General features: G+C 46.0%; 1 protein-coding gene and 1 non-coding gene across 2 annotated transcripts in view; one reads left to right on the top strand and one right to left on the bottom strand.

The window, feature by feature from the left end:
* Positions 1 to 20720, bottom strand: part of AGRN (agrin) — a 238378-nt gene that overhangs the window by 7774 nt on the left and 209884 nt on the right. The window contains exons 23-33 of the mRNA XM_035118024.3: positions 19787 to 20134; positions 19098 to 19290; positions 17944 to 18159; positions 14849 to 15078; positions 14048 to 14182; positions 12730 to 12826; positions 11760 to 11924; positions 10831 to 10942; positions 8213 to 8329; positions 6659 to 6848; positions 5766 to 5853 (exon numbers count right to left, since the gene is read on the bottom strand). Coding sequence (XP_034973915.3) covers positions 5766 to 5853; positions 6659 to 6848; positions 8213 to 8329; positions 10831 to 10942; positions 11760 to 11924; positions 12730 to 12826; positions 14048 to 14182; positions 14849 to 15078; positions 17944 to 18159; positions 19098 to 19290; positions 19787 to 20134 — 1891 coding nt within the window. The remainder of the gene's footprint in view (positions 1 to 5765; positions 5854 to 6658; positions 6849 to 8212; positions 8330 to 10830; positions 10943 to 11759; positions 11925 to 12729; positions 12827 to 14047; positions 14183 to 14848; positions 15079 to 17943; positions 18160 to 19097; positions 19291 to 19786; positions 20135 to 20720) is intronic.
* Positions 20208 to 20276, top strand: TRNAS-UGA (transfer RNA serine (anticodon UGA)). The gene has a single exon. It is a non-coding gene; the product is annotated as a tRNA-Ser (tRNA).

Genomic DNA, 20720 nt, shown 5'->3' with positions numbered 1-20720 from the left:
TGTTCTGGCCTTGGCAGATAACAGCTTTATTAAGGATGATTGGATGCACATTGCTGGTCCTCCCCCCTCTTTCCATTCTTAATTAATTTATTAATATATATTTTTTGCAAGTTATCTGGATTAGCTTGTTACGGCAATCTAGGTAATTGAAACCAAGCTCCCAAATGTTGCTAAGCTGTTTGGGTTGTCAACTGCCAAGTCCCACTCAGCCAGAGAGCAGGCCCACTGAAATGGGTCTGAGTTCATCACCTCCCTTAATTTTAAAGGGTCTACAATGAGTAGGACTAGCGTCGGTTCCAACGCTTTTATCTTTTTGAGAGGGGAACTCTGCAGCAGTGCACCATGTGACAGCAACTGGTCTGCAATTGTGGCTGCGCACAACCCTATTTTACCAGGTAAGCTTTGGACCTGTAAAACCTGCAGAGAGATTAAGACTAGCAATGGCTGATCCAATAGGGCTCTCCTTACACCCTTTAGTGGAATATATAGATTTTTAGAGCAGGTATGGGGAACTGGTGGTCCTCCAGATGTTGCTGGGCTACAACTCCCACCATACCTGGCCATCAGCTGTGTAGCCGGGGCTGTTGGGAGCTGGAGTCCACAATATCTGGAAGGCCACAAGTTGCCCTACCACCACACAACTGCTTTAGAGATATGGAAGGTTGGGGGTGTCATTTCAATGGACCAGCTGTTCCCTCTGCCCTAGTGGAATGTAGTAAGCAAAGTACCCAGGTTCCCTCCACCAGAGCCTCTGGCTCGAGATCCCTGGTGCTTTTCAATAACTGGGAAATTTGGATCACGTCCGCTCTTGTGACTCTGAATCAGGTAAACCTTTCTGTGCAAACCCTGCTCTCAAAGCTCAGAAATGAAAGACATGAACATTTGTTTTTTGTCTCCTCCTTGTTTTGAACATGATGACCGTGTTCAAAACAAGGGGGGAGGAACATGGAAAAAGGGAGTCCCAAAATGAGCTCATGAGTAAAGCGCTCTTGCTGAGCATGGGCTCGGTTGTGTGCTCTCTGTGATTTGTTCATTTTTAGGCCTTTGGTGATTATTACTATTAAGATGTAACAATGCAGCAATCATGCATAAGAGCAAAGCGGAATGCAGAGGAGATTTTTTAAAAAGGTGAAGAAATGGTGGCAGCAGAAGCAAACATCTGAACACCAGAGCAGAAGCCTTGCTGACACTCACCTGATATCCAGAGGATAGTCCAGAGCATCAGGACTTAGAAGCAGGAAGAAAGGGGAGGCATGCAATAAGCACCCATGGCAAACAGTGAGAAGTGGCCAGTCCCTGTGAAACCTCCGGGAGATCCCAGCAGCTCTGTTTAAATGCAGGGCTGTGTCCAACCTTATCCCTCCTCATTGGAATTAATGGAGACCACTAACCTAGGTCCATTAATTTCAGTGGGGTCTGCACTGAGCAGGACTTTAAAGTTTGGATACAACCCAGCGATGTGAGATCTTTGTGAATGAGAAATGTAGTACCACCGGGCAACGCAATGGGTTTCTGCACATCCTGAAATAATAGCCCCTTAAGCTTGTTTACAACAGTTAAGGGATAATCACCGGAGGCAGAAGTGAGAGGCGAGGAATTAAGCCTCCTCTGGGTAATGACCACCCTTTCAACTCACTTCTGCCTTGGATTTGTTTACATGATCAAGTGGCTGGAACATGATGAAGAATTAAGAGCCTCTATCTCTTTGTTAAATAAAGGCTACCTTCATTATGTTTGTTCACACGATCAGTTATGAGATAACAAAAACCCTTGAAGTCACTTTAGTCTGGGGTTAGTTGGCGGGGTGGGGAGAGCTGCAAGAGGTTAAACCAGGGCAGGGAGTGGAAAGCCAAGCAAAGAGCCTCAACCCCCCCCCCCGGATTAATTAGGTGCTCCATTTCATATCAGAGTAAGTGACCACATGTACAGCAGCGTATTATTATCTCAGGTATGCAGAAGGGAGTTTCTTTCAAACCAATGCAAGCATGCGGTGGCTTAAGAGTGATTCGACATTCCAAGTAAAAGGGACGGACCAGAGTTGCCTGCCCATGTAAAAAACAACGAAGCTTGTTTCAGAAAAAAACAATAACCCCAAACCAGCCGTCTTTGAAACAACCTGTGGTGTCTCTGATTATGTAAGGCAACCTCAGCAACTATCCCCACCCGCTGGTCCCACTTTTTAACCAGAACACAAGGGCACCTTGAGGGTGGTTGTTGTTTTTTTGAAGACACATTTTCAATTCCAGAGATATAACAGAGATCTGTTATTTTTTCCTTTACGGAATGGGATCAACCGTAGTAGTTTTCATCTGCAAAGATTGTACAGAGACCCTTAACCCCTGCTAAAGGCTGTAAAGTCATCTCGTTCAATGTGATTTCGTGAAAAATTTCTATCTTCTTCTTTTTAATGTTCTAGAGGAGCAGCGGGGGACGGGGGGACGGAGACCATGATGGATTGTCAACATACTGAATTTTTTTCACTCACTTCTCTCTTTATATGTATTTGAAGAGTTTCTAAAGAAACATCTATATCTAAAGAAACATCTAAAGAAACAAAGTAACATTCCACTGTATTTGTTCTGGATCCAATTTTCAACAATTGGTTAGACTTTGAGTGCGCGCACGCACACATGCGTACACAAACACACCCACACACACACCCTCTCTTTTAAAAAGTCCTTTAGATGTCACAGATGTAGAAAAGCAACTGTGAGATCCACAGAAGCCCCAACCTATATACGTGTATTATGCCATGTTAGTTTTATTTCAGGTCACTAGTCCTCATGGGGAAAACTGTCACAACGAGATAATAAGGTCCAATGTCAAGGAGTGGCATATCAGATTTGGTGTATCAGTGCATGAAGAGTTGGAGGACCTCACCCCAGCCTCTTATGCCCTTGCACGGATCTGAAGTCCTCACAGAAGGTGTCCAGCTAAACAGTTCTGCTACCGCAATGAGTTTTAGGTGTGCAATGGAGCTTCCCCAACCTCCCTTCTCCCCACACATCCCTGCCGGCCCTGTAAATTTACTGTAGATTTGCAGGGCACACAGGAGAGGTTGGGGAAGTACCATGGCACAGCTAAAACTCCTGGAAGGATTAAACACTCACCATCTCTTATGCAATGGTCAGAAGACCTTAATGTCTCGTTTATTGATTTTCAATGTACAGTGGTACCTCGAGTTACAAATGCCTCAGGTTACAAACACTTGGCAGCACAGCGGCAGCAAGAGGCCCCATTCGCGAAAGCACGCCTCTAGTTAAGAACAGTTTGAGGTTAAGAACGGACCTCCGGAATGAATTAAGTGCGTAACTAGAGAGGTTCCACTGTATTGTGAACGTGAGCTGACAAACCCAGCGATTGTTTCATTTCCCCTTTTTTGTGCATTTCCCCCCTTTCCACCCAAAAATTATCACTAAGAAACAAATGTTTTTAAACTCCTTGTGCTAGTGGAACCATTTAGCTGGGGTAACTCCCCCCCCCTTTGGATTTTTTTGCTCAGTGAGCTGCTGAAAAGATTCGGACTATGGCTCTCTTTTGCATAACCTTTGTCTTGGCATATTTCCTGGGTGCTGGGAATGGGGTGAGGATGACAGGCAGCTCTGGTGCTGTGGCTTAAGTCTAATACAGTGCACACATCTGTGTAAAGTGAAGGTGTGGGTGCTCCCCCTGTAGGACCACCTGTCCCCCCCCACTCCAAGAAGGCTCACTTTCAGTTCTTATTCCCAAGTGAACGGTGGCGGTCACTGAGTGACGTGGTTGGGGTTGGTAGGCGGTAGGATGGTTGATGTGAGACGGTGATTACAGAGGGGGTGGGTGGGAGGGAGGGAGAGGAAGGAGGTCTACTTACGCTGGGATCTCATTGGTCAGTTGGCTTGAAAACAAAGAAACAAAGACATTCAGGACACAGAGAGCGAGAGAGAAAGTGAGGTGACAGACAAGACAAGAGAGCACAAGTAAGAAAGAAACACAGGGTTGTATCCAACATTAGTCCTAATCCAAGTATTATTACTGTGACAATGACTGTCACTTCACCCAAATGTCCTAGGGCATACTCCATTGAAAACAATCTGCAACCACAACTAGAGTGGGGTGTATTTTCACACACACACACACACACACACACACACACACACACACACTCCTTAGGTGTCAAAGGTAAAGGGACCCCTGACCGTTAGGTCCAGTTGCGGATGACTCTGGGGTTGCGGCGCGCATCTTGCTTTACTGGCCAAGGGAGCCGGTGTACAGTTTCCGGGTCATGTGGCCAGCATGACTAAGCCACTTCTGGCAAACCAGAGCAGTGCACAGAAATGCCGGAGCAGTACCTATTTATCTACTTGCACTTTGAGGTGCTTTCGAACTGCTAGGTTAGCAGGAGCTGGGACCAAACAATGGGAGCTCACCCCGTCACGGGGATTCGAACCACTGATCTTCTGATTGGCAAGCCCTAGGCTCTTGTGGTTTAGACCACAGTGCCACCCATCTTTAGCATATGGCAAAACTCCATAATGAAGGAAGAGAGACACTTCTGCAGGGTGGAGTTCCATAGCCATGGGGATGCCACAGAAAAGGCCCTCTCCCGTGCCACCACCCCCACCCCTTATGCTTCCAAGGGCAGGGCAACTACCAAGAAAGCCCTCTCTGCTGATCTTGAGAGGGTCTGTAGGGAAGGAGGCAGTGTTTCCGATAGACTCGTTGAAATTTCTTATTTTATTTTATTTGTACCATGCCCTTCGTCCTAAAGCAGCCCAGGGGGGCAAACAGGAAGTATATTAAAAAATTAAAATGCCTTAAAACCAGGCATCCCCAAACTTCGGCCCTCCAGATGTTTTGGACTACAATTCCCATCTTCCCCGACCACTGGTCCTGTTAGCTAGGGATCATGGGAGTTGTAGGCTAAAACATCTGGAGGGCCGCAGTTTGGGGACGCCTGCTTAAAACATTTCCAGTAGAGATGCAGACTGGGAAAGATCTCTTGCTGAAAAGGCTTGTTGGAAGTGAAAGATCTTTCATAGGTGCCCAAAAGGCAACAGAAATGATGCCTGTCTCATATTTAAGAGGAGGGAATTTTAAAGGATAGGTGCCACCACACTATCCATGGGCATGAGGAGCATAGGCCCATTAAGTTAAGCAGGTATGAGTAAAACTTAGTTGGATACAACCCATAGCAGACTCCAAAGGGGTGACCAAAAACCAGAGGTGGGGAAGAGGTGGGTCCAATGCCCAGAGCATCTGAGCAATGCCTACACACAGAATAAACACACATTAAAGAAGCCCCTGCCCCAAAATGGGTTGCAGAGATGTGTGGTACAGGAGCCAAGATTAAAGACATACAAAAATGTTATTCATGAGACAAGAGAACACACACACACACAAACGAAGGTGGGCAGACAGGAGGGCTGGGATTAGGAGGGGATCTTATTGTGCTGCTTTCTTCTGTCACAGCTGAATGAAACTTCCATGTAATGCTGGGGATAAAGAACTATCAGGGACCAGTAGTCAGATTCCGCTTCCATCAGATGATGGATGAACCTGAAGGGCACACAGAGGTACTGCTGCCAGAAGAACCTGTAGGGCCAGTGCCCTACTTCTCCCTGGCCTGAGGATGTGCCACTGCCACCCTCTGACTCCACTGTAGAAGACCCTGGGGTTCTTCCCCACCCCTCCAGTTCAGACAGTTAATTGTTAATCTCTGAGTTCAGTTCCTGCCAACAGGCTTGCTTTTCTACCCCCGCTTTGTTAGTCCAAAGAAAAGGCATTACCTTTTGGTCACAGCATTGTGGTATTCTATGTACGTCCTGCCATCGAAAGCAATGGCCTCCGCATCTCCTGCTGCCTTCTCAGTGATGACTGGGGGAGGAGGAGGAGGAGGAAGAAGAAGGCAGATTGGTTATGATCGACCAACATTCAGCTCCACTGAATGACTCCCCCTGGCAACTGCTCCTTCATCTAATAAGATTTTATTAAAGCTTTTTTCATAATAAGTAAAAGACAAAGAAACTAATCTAAATAAAAACAAAAACAGAGCAAAGATGAAAAAGGAAAACACAGAATCCTCTATCAAAAGTAGCTCTTAACCCTTGTCACTCACAGAAAGTGGTGGACCCTTCCAGCCCTCACTTGGGAACTTTCCTTTCCCCTTCCCAGTCTCTGACTCTGGGAGATCTTCATTTTCCTGCCTCTCACTCCAAGAACCATCCACCACCCTCATGTGTGTGTAATCCATGGACCCCAATAACGGCCCAGAGCAGAGGACACAAAGAAGAAAAAAGAAGAGAAACAGGAACAAGAGGGAAAACGACTTCCGATTTTCCATTTGTCAAAGAAATTACAGCCGTACCTTGGTTCTCGAACAGAATCCATTCGACTTCCAAAAACGTTTGAAAACCAAGGTGCGGCTTCCGATTGGCTGCAGGAGCTTCCTGCACCCAATCGGAAGCTGTGGAAGCCGCATCGGACATTCAGGTTCCAAAGAACGTTCGCAAACCAGAACACTCACTTCTGGGTTTGTGGCGTTCGGGAGCCAAAATGTTTGAGTCGCAAGGCATTCGAGAACCAAGGATGTCTAGGATGACATCCAACTATTCTACTTTCTGTTAAGCAGCATTTTCCCGGTCTTCACCGGCAACTTCTAGCATGAGTGAGAGAGTCTCACCTTTCTCGCAGTGCACCCCGAAGGAGCCCCTCTGGCATGTGCACTCATAGCTTTCCATGCGAGGAATGCACATCCCCCCGTTCTGGCAAGGGCTGGGCTTCTGGATGCATGGATGGGAGCGGAAGGAAGAGATCTCGACGGCACCACGGATGTTCTCTTCCTTCAGAATTGGGACGCCTTTTATAGAAATCTGAGCAGTTGGGGAGGACAAAAGAAGAAACAAAGGAATCAGGGTGGATTTTATTTTATTTTTAAATTAAAAGCCAGGGACACCTTGCCCGAGAATGAGGAAACCCAGTAATTGTTGCAGGCTTATTACTTTATTTCATTTATGATTCGCTTCCCACATCTTGCAGCAATCTAACAATAAAAGGATATTTATGAAGAGTTTCTGGTCCAATGCAGACTGGGATGTAGACCTCCCTTTTAAAAGGCTCGCTGAGAAACAAAGGTCTTCAGTAGCCACCAGAAAGACAACAGATGCTGTGTCTGCCTGACATGTCCAAATGGGAGGGAGGTCTAAAAGGTAGGTGCCTCCAACCTGAAGGGCTGACTCGTACCAAGTATGGATTAGACCTTCTGATGAGATGGTGTCTGCAGGAGGCCCCCTCCTGCAGAGCACAGTGATGGGTTGGATATAGAAGGGTTGGGACAATCTTTTAGGCATCCTTTTAGGTACCCAGATGTATCAGGCTTTGGACACATGTGCAGGTTAACCAAGTCTTAGCACCGCAGAGATAGAATAGACCTCAGAGGTCAATTCAGAGATTGCAATAATGTCTCCCCTTCATCTTCTCTTCTCCAAGAGTGATCCCGTTTCTTTAAATGATTTCTCGCAGGATTTACTTTCCATAATTCTGCCCATCTTTGTTGCTCTCCTCTGAACTTGCTCCAATTGGTTTACGCTCTTCTTGGAAAGGGTTCAGAGGAGGGCAAGGAAGACTGCCGGGTCTTCCAAATGAGCCCCCAGGGAGATGAAAAAAAGGGATTTTTTAAAAAGGTGTTTATTTTTAATGAATGATATCTCTAGTAAAAATGGATTGTGTGCATTTTCAACCAGGCAATAGAGCCATGGATCCTCCTATAGGTGTTTAGGAGATTTCACTGTGAAACCATAACTTTTTTAACACAAACAAGGGTGGGGAGTCTCAGACCCCCCAGGTCTCTCTGTCTGGCATTTGAGACTCTCCCCAGGGCACATCCCTACACCAACTCTGCTTCACACCCTCCATGAGTGTTTTTGCCTGGCTGGGATGTGTCCTTGAGCTCCGGTAATGCCTTTTGCTTGCCTGGATGGAGGACAGAGAGGGGTTTGTGTGAGTGTGGGTAGAAACTACTGTAGCTTCCTGAACACATAAATTACATTCATTGTTCCACCCACTTTTGCCTCTGGCATGTGGCCCTTGGGCTGGAAAAAAAAGTTTCCTTATCCCTGAGGTACAACAAAACCTTATTAAATTAAGTGCGCGCGCACACACACACACAGACACACACACACACACACACACGTGGCCTCAAACACATACTGATTGACAGAGATCATATATGCCTTACCCTCTGGATGGCTCCATCAAAACTGGTGGAAATAGCCGCAGCACGGGCGAGCTTGCTGAAGTCGGGTGCTCCCCCAACGTAGAGGGGTTCTTTCAGGTTAAGGGAGGTGTGAGGAAGCTGGATGGTTGGGGAGAAAGGGAAAGAAAAACACACAGTGAGAAAGGAAAAGACCAAGGTTGTAACTCATATCCCTCTCTGTCCTGGGACAGAGAAGGAAGCAAGAACCAGAGCTGGGCAACTTCAGGCCTGGAGGCCAAATGTGGCTCCCGAGGCCTCTCTACCTGGCCCCTGGAACTCTCCTCCAAGCCAGATCTCAATTCCCCTCCCACAGTGGTTTGGCAATGAATTCCTCTTCCCAGGAAACTCTGGGAATTGTAGCTCTGTGTGGGGAATTGTGGTCTCCAAACAATTCTCAGCACTCTTAATGAACTACAGCCCCAGGATGCTACATACACACACACACACACACACACACACACACACACACACACACACGGCACCCCTCCCCCAAGCCCTCTCCTTCCAGGTTCCTACCGTCCCTGTTGCGAGTTATGGCATCAAAGCCATCTCTGGTTGCATTAAAAAGGCTAAATCTAATGCACAATAATATTAAAAAATGGAGAAATGACCAAACTTTCTGGGGGAAATGTAGGGCGGGGGTGAGTGGAGAGGAGAAAGAAACAAACAAAATAGTTAATGAACTTAATGACTTCTTAAAAATAAAAAAGGGAGGAGGAGGAGCAGCAGCAGCTATTCTAACAAAATGAAAAACCAACAGGTGATTTTTGTAAGATGGAACAGGCAGGCAGACGATGATAAATTACTGGCGGCTGGATGGAGAAGTGAAGAGAGCGACAGGGTTTGGGTTGGGGGGGGGGCACGCGGAGGGATGAGCCAGTGTCGGGTGAGATGGTAATGAGGACCGTCATACTTATCTTTACCTTACGGGATTTCTGAAATCCAGACAGCAGGGAGGAGAAAGGGGTGGGTGGGTAGAAGGAAGAAACGCAAACAAAAATCAAAAAGAAAGACGGAGAGAGAAAGAGACAAAAGAAAAGATCAGTGCAATAACATCATCAGGCAGAAAAGAGTCACACAAGCTACAAGCGGCAACCCTGTCCCCTGGTTAGCGGGCCATTGGTAGAGTAAAAGGTACAGAGCAGAGCAGGGGGCACAGGGAAGGAGCAGGTGCAGCTCTGATAAGACACGAGGCAGGAGCTCTTTTAAAAAGGAAGCTTTAAAGCTGAGAAGAGGAGAAAAAGGAGCATGTGTAAAAGATCAGGCACAAGCCACAGGCCTATCGGTTTGCTGTTCTGCACGGTTTTATTCTGCAGCTTCCCCTTTTTGAGGTGTGTTTCCTTCCCAGAATTAAAAGGAAGGGTGGGGAGAAACCATTGTGTTTCAGATAACTAGGCTAAGCATGGAGACAGGGGTCAAAGGCTGGTGTTTTGAAAGTAAAAATGGGCATGGTGTATACCTTGGTCTGTTTAGAAACAACAACAACAACAACAAAAACCACCTTATGTACAGGGGACCTTTTTCTTATTGCATACCGCAGAGGATTCTGGGAAGGTTCTAGGGCATGTGCTTAGTATGCGGAGTGGGTGTGCCAGACAGCTGGAAATACTTAGCTGGACGGAGAGATGCAAACAGCACTAGTGATTTCAGATGCGTAGGGATAAAACTGAGATTGAACGCAGGTGGCATAAAGGAGGCAACCAAAATGATGAAAGCATGAGAGGATCTTTCTTACATGGAAAACTTAATTTTTTGGGAGTGATTGAGTGAAGATGGGAAGTGGCAGGACATGATTCAGTTTTATATACAGTATTTATGATTGGTCCACAGGTTCTCACCAGACATCAGGTGTCACCCAGTGAAATTAATAGTCAGTAGATTACGGATGGGCAAGAGAAAATGTCCCCTCTCATGATGTAATTTACTTATGCCATGTGCTGATAATGACCACAGGTTTAGTTAGCTTCAAAGGGGGGATTAAACAAATTTATGGAGGAATGATCTATAGATTGTGACAGCTATGAAGCCACCTTGTTCACGTCTAAATAAGAATACAGTAGGGAGGAAATGTTGAAGTGCTGCTGCCATCGTCTCCTGATTGTGACAATTTCTAGCTGGATGCTGTTGGAGACAGAATGCCGGGCTAGATGTTGGGGTCTGCTTCACATCACAAAACCCCAATGTGTTAAAAGCAGAAGTTGCAGGTCAATGAGTCCCATCATCCCTGACCACTGGCCTTGCTGGCCAGGGCTGTTGGAAGCTGGGGTCCCAACATATCAGGATAGAATAATTCTTTGATGTCTTCTAAAGCTAGGGACAGGGAACCCAGATGTTGCCAGACTGCAACTCCCACCATCCCTGACCACTGGCCAGGACAACACCATTTGGAGGGGCCACAGGTTCCCTGTCCCTCTAGTAACCATTTGGAACCCCCAACTGATTTGTGTATGGACTATCTTATGCCCTTTGTCTGAGCTGAAGGGAGAACACCACTGATTGTTGGCTTCTTGATGCTTGATTCTGTTTGCTCAGCCAGGTCAGAGGGGCTGCCACAAACCACTTCAGCTCATTGGACCAATGCTTAGGGCTCACCCACTTACCGGAGATTCTCCCATGATCCGTTCGCCATTATTGATCCTCATCACCCCTTTGCGTGCGTTCCTCTCTAGTGATACACTGATCCAGGTGTTTAATGGGATTGGTTCCTTGCTCCTAGAAAGGACATGGCAAGTGTATGACAGAGAGAGGGGGGGGAGAGAGGGAGGGAGGGAGAGAGAGAGAGAGAGAGAGAGAGAGAAGGGGGGGGGAAAGAGAGAAAGAAGAACAGAAAGTTTGTTTACTCAGGTCTGATTAAAGATGCAGTTCTAGGCACACTTGCCTTGGAGTTAGCCCCTCTGACTACAGTGAGACTTGCTTTTAAGCAAACCTGCACAGGATTCTGCTCCCAGAGGATATTATAACCCAGGGTTAACAACCACTGAAAGAATGAGCATGGGATTCCATGTTTGTTTTGTGTTTTAGGCAAGCCTACCCAGACCTGTAGAATGCTGGAATGTGTTTTACTGTAATCACTTTTTGCTTACTGTTGATTTTTAATTCATTTTGGTATGTTTTTAAATACCCGTTCTGTCATATCTATATATCATCTCTCTCTCTCTCTCTCTCTCTCTCTCTCTCTCTCTCTCTCTCTCTCTCTCTCTCTCTCTCTCTATCTGCAAACCACTTACGAGGTAATAATATAGAAATAAATACATTTGTGCAATGTGATCAAATGCACACAATATAGTTAACCTCACCTAAACCTGCCCTACAGTAGTCCACCTTTTGACATTTGAGGTGTATATTTTTAAGACTCACCTTATTTCTGTGATTATATGTTGTTTTAGATTGTTTTTAATATTTTGTTTTAATTATTATAACTTGCCCCAGGACCTTAGAATGAAGGGTGGGTAATCATCAACAGCTACTACTGCTACATCTCTCTCCCTCCCTGCTCTTACCCCTACCCCCAGAAGGAAGTCGATCATACTTGATTACAGCTGCTCCTTTGCCCAGGTCGTATCTATATTCCAGGTAGCCGTCATGAAGAGCCAGGGAGATGAAATCCCCTTTGCCGTCTGTCTTCTGCCCATTGTAGAAGATCATGCCACTTGGGTTCTTCGCTAGGAACACGACTTCCATGGCCATCTTGTCCCTGAGGAATAGCATAAACCCAAGCCTCAACTTTCAAGTCATTCTCCCCATAGAAAAAAGGGTTGCAGGAGCCTCACTAATGCTTACCACTTACAATACATCCTTGTGTTCCTACCAGCTGTCCCTGAAGACCTCACAAGTGACTTTGGTTGAATACATGCCTTACGTTTAAAGCACATGGCTTCCACCAAAGAATCCATGGAAATGTCATTTGGTAAGGGAGGTGTGAATTGCAGTTCTGTGAGGGTTAAGGCAGCTACAGTTCTCATGAGTCGTGCGGGGGGAGACATGGTTTAAATGTATGGTGCGTATGCAGCCAAATTCTTTTGCAATACTCAGGGTTATGATGTAGAAACAGCAGCTGGGAATAAGACAGAAATGGATATCTCACCTCCGACATCCCAATATATTCTACCTATGATCTTTGAGATCCTGGGCAGTTGGTGCTATAGGCCAATACTGGGTAAGATGGACAAATAATCTGACCCGGCCTGAGGCAGCTTCCTATGAATACTGCTGGAGTGGGTGGGTGGAGATGTGACTTTAAACAGCAGCAAAAAACAGAGTGTTTTTTTCATGCAGGAGAGGCCAAGGCCAAGTTTAAAACCTGACATCTCTAGACAGGGATGGGAAAGACTCCCTCTCTGAAACCCCGGAGAGCGGCTGCCAGTCAATGTAGACAATACACTGGTCTGACTTGGTATAAGGCAAGTTTCAAATGCTCCCGTGATATGTATGCCCCATTAAACTGAATCGCTTTTGCGCAGGCGAAAGGGAGATGAGAAAGCAGAGGGAACAGAACTTACTGCAGCTCTGGCACGAAGGCTTGGAGACCGTTCAGCTCTAGGTAGGAGAACCCATTAAATTCTGGCAGGAAGGGAACTGTCTGGTCCAGCTCTGTGACTAAGGAGAGGGGGAAATGGGGGGAACAAACAGCAGAAACGTCAGATTAAGTAACAAACAAACAAACAAACAAGGCATGCCACATGCTTGTATAAATATCTGAAATGTTTTTTTTTTGCCAGTGGTCGAAAGTAGTTGAACTATAATATTAAGTGGGAAAGGGAAATTCATTCAAGTGCACTTACAGGGAAATCCTGTATCTACACTTAACCCCACTAAATGGGATCTACTCCCTAGCAAGTGTACTCAGGATTGCAGCCTTTCAGAACCTCTTGTAGATGTATGCACATTAGTAGTTCCCATTGAGTTCATGGGCACTCACTGACAGGTAAGTGGGTATAATTCAGCACCATTTTAAATGTTATATCAAAACAATTTCAAAGCTTTCACTGGAATTTGGAATATTTTAATACATGACAACTCAACAGCATGCACACTTCTTACCCAGCTAACTTTCACTCAGGATAGACCAACTGAAATTAAGGGTCCTAAGTTAGCTAAGTTTATTAATTTCACTGGGTCCACTGTGAGACTGATTAGCATTGGATGCAACATTATCTAAATTAAAAACTTCTTTCCAGTAGCGCCTTAGAGACCAACTAAGTTTGTCATTGGTATTCATGCACACTTCATACCGATGATAAACTTAGTTGGTCTCTAAGGTGCTATTGGAAGGAATTTTTTTATTTTGTTTCGACTGCTACGGCAGACCAACATTAAAATTATATACGGGTTGCTTGCCAAATATATACTGATTTTAACATGCTGGAAGAGGAATGCATTTAAATGTAGGTGATCCTAGGAATAATCACTTGAACAAAGTTAATTTGATGTTTGATTAGTCCTGTATCTCACTGCATTTGTCCAATTTGACCTACAGTGGTGCCTCGCTGGACGAATTTTTCGCTTAACGAAGAGATTTTTCGAGCGGAGGTTGCCTCGCTAGACGAGTTCGTTTTGTGAAAAATTCATCTAGTGAATCGCGGTTTCCCATTAATGCATTCCTATGGGGGGGGGGAATAATTCAATGCATTCCTATGGGATTCGCTAGACGAATTTTTCGTTATAAGAATTGACCCGTGGAACGAATTAAATTCGTCCAGCGAGGCACCACTGTATGTCAAACACATATCTAAAAGTGTTCTCTCTCCGGCCATATCTCAGCCCTGAAGTGTTTTTACTCCACACCAACGAATGTATCTCAGACAAAGCACCACTTACCTGTCTGACAGAACTCTCCCTCCCGCCCCATGGGGCATTCACACTTGGCGCCCCCTTCTGGCAGCACCAAGCAGGTGGCAGAGATGTGGCATGGATTGGGGTCACAGGGGTTCCTCTCATCAGCACAGGTTGGCCCTGAAGGAAGAGGAGAGAAAGTCTAAGTCAGCAACCATGTTGTTTTGATACAATTGTGTTTATCCTGGTATCTTACTGTTAGCTGGTTTGGGGTTTTCTCTTGGGTACAAAGATATAACATCATTTATAGAAAGCTAGCATGTGAGGGAGAAAGATTTCGGCTGTCATCCTCACCACTCAGCAACTCTGAAAGATGGTACCCTTCCCTACAGACCCTCCTGGGTGCTGAGATCAGCAGAGGAGTCCCTCATAGTAGTTCATCCACCCTCCGAGGCTCAGTGAGTATGGCGGCCCAGGATAGGGCCTTCTCTGTGGCAGCCCCTAAGCTGTGGAACTCTCTCCCCACAGAAATGCACCTGGAACCTTTTGGAGAATGCCGAAGACACACACCTTTACCTTGCCTTTCGACACTGAGGTGCATATTTTAAGAACCGCCTTATGTTTGTGATTGTTAAGATGCTTTAAACTGTTTTTAATCTCGTGCTTTAATTGCCGCAACCTGCTCTGGGGCCTCAGGGCGGGTAAGTAACAACAACTCTGCACCCGGAAAGCTATCATGTCAAGCAGAAAGGTTCAGGTCACCCTTCCCACCACACCTTGCACAAAGAAAACGAGCGTATGAGAAGCAAAAGGGTCCAGACAACTGCCACACCCTGCTAGGCCAACCTGTGTAACCGTTGAGACACTCGCAGTGGAACATCTCTGCCTCTTTGACGTGGCAGAGGCCGCCGTGGTGGCAGGGGTTGGGGTGGCAGGGGTTGTTGCCACACTCGCCCACTCCGCTGCCGTACAGCACGTCGCTGCCCTTCTCCCTCAGGTCGTACATCTGGTTGTTGACGTCCAGCAGGCGGATGCAGCCCTTCAGGCCAGTTGTGACTGATGTGCGCTCTGCCACCCTGAGAGGAAAACAGAAGAACAAGGCCAAAGTTCAGGAGGGGTGGCTGGATGGGCAATGCTGGAAGAGCAGCTACAGTAAAATCCCTTGTCCAGGAGGGATATCTGGGGGAGGGACCAGGGCACATGCTATCCCTCTGGAAGGTCCAGGGTTAGTCTCTGGCATCGTATAGGGACAAAAGAATTACTAGCTCAATAGATTAAAGCCTTTTGAGGAAATAAGAGGATTAGAGATTGATAGGTGGCAGTATATTCAACTCACAAGTATATTCAATGCAGACCAAAAATAGGGTTTTCCGAAAGAAAATTCCAAATTTGAAAAAGAAGTGATTCATAACACAAAGAAATTATTGTGGAAAAACATATAATCTTCTTCTGGATTGGGATCTTATGGACGAGGAAGTGAAAGAAATAATGATAAAATGGTCAAAGGATGTCAATTCGGTAATCTATCTTGTGCAATGGGGAAAATTTTGGAAAGAAACTATTAGATTTATGGCTTCATACAATATTAAAGAAAATTTTCATAAAAATGCATTACCATTGGTACCTAACGCCTGTAAAGATTGCCAGAATATATAAATTAAAAACCAATCTGTGTTGGAAGTGTAATAAAGAAATAGGAACTCTAATGCACATGTGGTGGCAGTGTGAGAAAATTAAAAATTTCTGGCAATCGATACATGAAGAAATTTAAAAAATGTTGAAAAAATCGATTACCAAAAAGCCCGAGGCATATCTGTTAGGTCTAATAGATGATGAAATACCTAAAGGAAATGAAAAAGTATTTTTATATGCCAGTACAGCAGCTAGGGTAGTGATAGCAGCCCAATGGAAAGATCCAAAGGTTCCAACGAAAGAAGATGGGATTTGCAAATTAAATGAATACCTATTGATGGCAAAATTAACGGCAATAATAAGGAATCAATCGAAGCAAAATCTGAAAAACGAATGGAAATGTTACGAAGAGTATTTGGCAAAATATTGCTCAAAAGATGATATGCTTGTGTGCCTAGATTAAGAGATATGAAGGAAGGTAGAGGGAAAGTATGAGGATTAGACAAAAAGGTATAAAATGTCATAAAGAAATAGAATAGAATACGAAATGCATATTGAAATAATGCTTTAGGACAGAAGTTAATAAGGTACTGGAGGGAAGTCAGAGGGGGGAGGGGGGCTAATTGTGTAGGATTTTGATTTCGTATGTATTGATTGAAATAATTGATACATTTGTTTTTGTTTAATTAATGATGTATGTTTTTAATTTATAATTTCAATAAAGTATATTTTAACATTTTTTTAAAAATTATTTTTTTAAAAAAAGAATTACTAGCTCAGTAAAGTCTACAGCAGCCTTCCCCAATCTGGTGCTCCCCAGTCCACACACCCTGGAAATACAATTCCCACCAGTCTCAGCTAGTGAGGGCTGAAGGGAGTTGCAGTTCAAAACATCTGGATGACACTAGGCTGGGGAAGCTGCCTTATACCATAGTCAGAGCACTGGCCCACCTAGCTCAGTAATGCCTGTACGGACTGGCAGTGGCACTCCAGGGTCCCAGCTCCAAACCTGGGACCTTCTGCATGCAAAGCACCTGCTCTCCCACTAAGCAACGGCCCTTCCCTATACTGCAGGGAAAGATTATCTGGACATTGTATACATTATATTTAGGAGGGAAATAACTATTAAGGCTCTTTTTCAGAGTGGGGCGAATGATTTGCGCTCAGAGAGGTTCAACAGTCAATCTCAGAGGCTTTTAACGATTCCCAGGGCAGCTCAACAGTCAATCCCTCTTCCCAGGGGACTCTGGGAATTGTAGCTCTGTGAGTGGAACAGGGGCCTCCTACCAGCTTTCAACATCTTCAAAGAATTACAGCTCCCAGATTTCTTTGGGCAAAGCCATCGATGCTCGAAGTGGTATCCTAATGCTTTAATGTATGACCTCAGTGTCTGCTCAGGATACCCTTACTGCCAATCTCAGATGCCTATAGCCTAAAATCCTGGTCTACACATGTAGCAGAATAAGGTGGCAGAATCCTGGGTTGGTATTATGGTGAGCTGTCCTATTCATTCTCCCGGACGTGGGCTAAATCAGGGATTCCGTTTTTCAATTTCAGCTTTCAGCTGTGCATTTCTACATTGTCACTGCACCTGTTTTAACACTGACATCGTAATTTAATCTGTATTTGTTTTTGTTGCTGATGCTGTGCATCTTCTCCTTTTTTTGCTAGCATGGAGAAGCAGATTGCGACTTGCTCTTCGCGGGTGTCATCATTCTATCATTGTTAGTTCTTCTATAAGGCATTGTTCTTAGAACGTCAGCCCTTGTTGAGTTGCTTATTTGAATCGTTTGTTCCTGCAATTCTGCCAGTTTTGATGATCCATTTTTATAACCAGCTCCATTGTTATGGAATATTGATGTATCTTCTAGGTATAAACAGTGCAGAACGAGACTCAAGAAGTGAGGTATATAAAGAAACCTGGATTGACTGATTTTGATTCCTCATCCAATTATTGGAGGGGTGGTTTTGTTTTTGTTCTTACTTTTGTTATGTATTTTGTGTTTTTTATATTGTAATTTTAAGTTGTGAACCACCCTGAGATCTACAGATGAAGGGTGAAATACAAATTTAATGAATAACAACAGCAGCACCAGCAGCAATTACTAAAATAGTATGTTGGAGAGAAGGGTTCTAAACTGCCTTTCCCTCCTGATGCACTATTTTTCTACTTGCAGGGAGTTTCTTTCTTTTTAATCAGCGCTTTCCCCCACAAAGACAAAAGTATCCAACCTCTACTTGTCATGGGGTTCTAGAACAACCCTGCAAACAAAATAGGAAGATTCTACACCCGCCCACCCACTACTCACGCTGCTATTTGATCTTCAGGAGCTCCTCCAACAAAGAGATCCGTGTCGAGATTCAGCCCATCCGTGCCGCTGGGGCTCTCACCGTTGGCATGTGGCTCCCCGTCCACAGAGAGCATGCCATTCCTTCGATTGCGGTTGACAACCAGCTGGTGCCATCTGCCAGGCTCGACGGGCACTCTGCTGGTGATGATGCCCGTCCCAGAGCCCGTGTTGAACCTGGAAAAGAGCAAGCAGAGGAGTGGCAGGGAGAGTTTTACTTGAACCAATGCTGCTGGAGAAGGGAAGGCACGAAAGGGTGCAGAGCTTTTGAGAGAATGAGAGCGCAGAAGATAACATGGGGAATACTTTAGCAGCATTTTTGCATCGCACGCTGAATCAGGGGGCTATATTTTACCACCGGCCTCTCGGAACTAACGTGGGAATAAGTGAGACTGCCTGGGAAGAGGACTCTGCCACCTACAGAGTTCAATGTGGTGGTGGACTTTTACGGCCCACCAATTTGGGTGGCAGTGGCACAAAGACCAGAAAAGAGAAAGTGTTGTATATCCAACCAAGTTTCACTCAAGAGTAGGCTTAGCAATGGATGCAGTCCCACCCTCCACCAAGCTCAGCACCCAACGGGGTTTCAAACCACCCCCTCCCTGATCCTCAGAGTGGGGAGGGAGCATTAACCTCTTCTCTGCACTGATTTGCATGGATCAACTGAGGAAAGTGTGCATATGTGCTGTATGAAGTGCCCCCGCTGTTTGACGGCCCTCAGAGAGTTGATCTAGGACAAATGTGGCCCCTGGGTCATGAAAGGCTGGTACCCTCTACTGTACAATATACAGTAGCAGTCCCCACTGATGCTTGACACCGCCACCTGGGAAGATGCCCAGATTAAGGAAGGACACACTTTAAGGTGTCCCAGTGCACCCTGATGGGTGTTTAGATGCTCTCCAACCAGACTCTCCAAGGGTTATATGGAGAGGACCATACTGCCCCCAGGTTCCCCACACCTGATATAGGTCTGTTGCCCAGCACTCTGGGAAACGCTGGACTAGGTGGCGCTTTGCTCTGGCACAGCAGGGGCTCTTCTGATAAGTTCTGTCTCTCAGCCTCCCCTCCCTTCCTGCAGCTGGCGTGGTCCCTGAGCCACAACAAAGCCCACTCACCTGAGCTCCACAAAGCCGTTAACCAGCGCCAGGGAGATGAAATCCTTGCCGCGGTTCTGCCCGTTGTACAAGAGCAGCCCACTGAGGTCGGAAGCCCGGAACTCCATGGCAATGCGCACGGTGTGGTATGCCTTCATCATTTTGAAGGCCAGGTAGGATTTTCCTCCAAAACTGGGGATGAAGTACCTGATCGCTGTGGAGGGCAGGCAGAGATGGAAGAGCGTAAAAGGTGAAGCGTTTTTTTATTATTAAAAAAAGCAAGTAGAATGGGAGAAAAGAAACAGTGCAAAAACGTTATTATATATCTGGAGACTTTGATATTTGAGATAGAAAGTATCCCATTTCAATTCAAGCAAGAGCGCTGCAACGATCTGCAACTGACAAGGCTATAGTAAATGCCCTTGAGACTTGCAGATTCAGTTGCCTTGCTGTGCTGAGACAAAAGACATTTTCAAAATGCTGGCCTGCTCCCTGGGCAAACAGAGGTATGAGGCTTATCCTCTGTTACTTCTCACTAGCTTTGGGCAGTCAATTTTTTTTCAAACCTGGTACCACCACTCTTTTTCTTTCTTTTTTTCTTTTTGCATAATCACATACTGCAGGCATCCATATCTGCTAGGCTATTTTAAAAGGGCTCTGCTGTGTGTCCACCCCCCACAAACACAGTACACCCTCGCCCAGACACTTACATTTTTCACAAACTGCCCCTCCTTTTCCAGCCGGGCAACTGCAGGTGAATTCCCGGCCATCATCCTCACAGGTGCCGCCATGCAGGCAGGGGTGAGAATCGCAGGGCCGTGCCGGCTTCTTTGGGGTTGGGGTCAGGCGCATGGGCTTCTTCCTGGCAGTGGTGGCTGGTGCGGTGGTGACTGGTCTCTTGGTGGTGACTGCCCCGGTTGCTTTTCCATTGGACCTCCCTGGGTACAGGGCCCGGGGAACAGCGGTGGTGGTGAAGTGGCGGGTGGTGGCGGCAGCCGGTGCCATGGTGCTGGCCGTGGTGGTGGTGGTAGTGGTGGTGAAAAGCTGGGGGATCCAGTCTAGGGAAAGCCAATAAAGGAGAAGTGAGTTTGGGGGGCACTGCTCAAAGAGGTCCCTTTCTTTTGGGGAAAGGCTGTGGCTCAGTGGTAGAGCACTTGCTTTGAATGCAGAAGGTCCCAGGTTCAATCCCTGGCATCTCCATGTAGGGCTGGGAGAGATCCCTGTCTGAACTCCAGGGGAGACAGTACCAAGTCAGCGCAGGCAATACTGAGTTGAAGGGAGCAATGGTCTGACTCAGTATAAGATTGCTTTCTATGTTGCTATACATTGCTAGCACCAAGCTTTCGGAGACCTCCAGGAAAGGCAACATGAATGATCGCAACTTGGACGAGGAAAAGCAAAAATTCTCTTTTGCTGACTTTGATTTTTTTGGGGGGGCGGGGGCAGTGTTCGACACAAAGCAGGAATGGCATCAGGCTGTTTTGCCAACCCTTGTCGCCACACCTGGGCCTGAGCATTCATGCTCCAAAAACGCATCTTGCAATCTGCAGGTATCGCCACACCTGAAACACTCCCAGCTCCCAGATTGCAAAGGGTGCTTTTTACATATCAAGCACTTCTTTCTGAATTAAGAGAGCCCATCAA

This window comes from Zootoca vivipara, chromosome 6 (genome assembly GCF_965207765.1).
Source record: "Zootoca vivipara chromosome 6, rZooViv2.hap1.1, whole genome shotgun sequence".
NCBI lineage: Eukaryota > Metazoa > Chordata > Lepidosauria > Squamata > Lacertidae > Zootoca > Zootoca vivipara.
The sequence above is the reverse complement of the archived record's forward strand: the minus strand, read 5'-3'. Positions and strand labels throughout refer to the sequence as shown.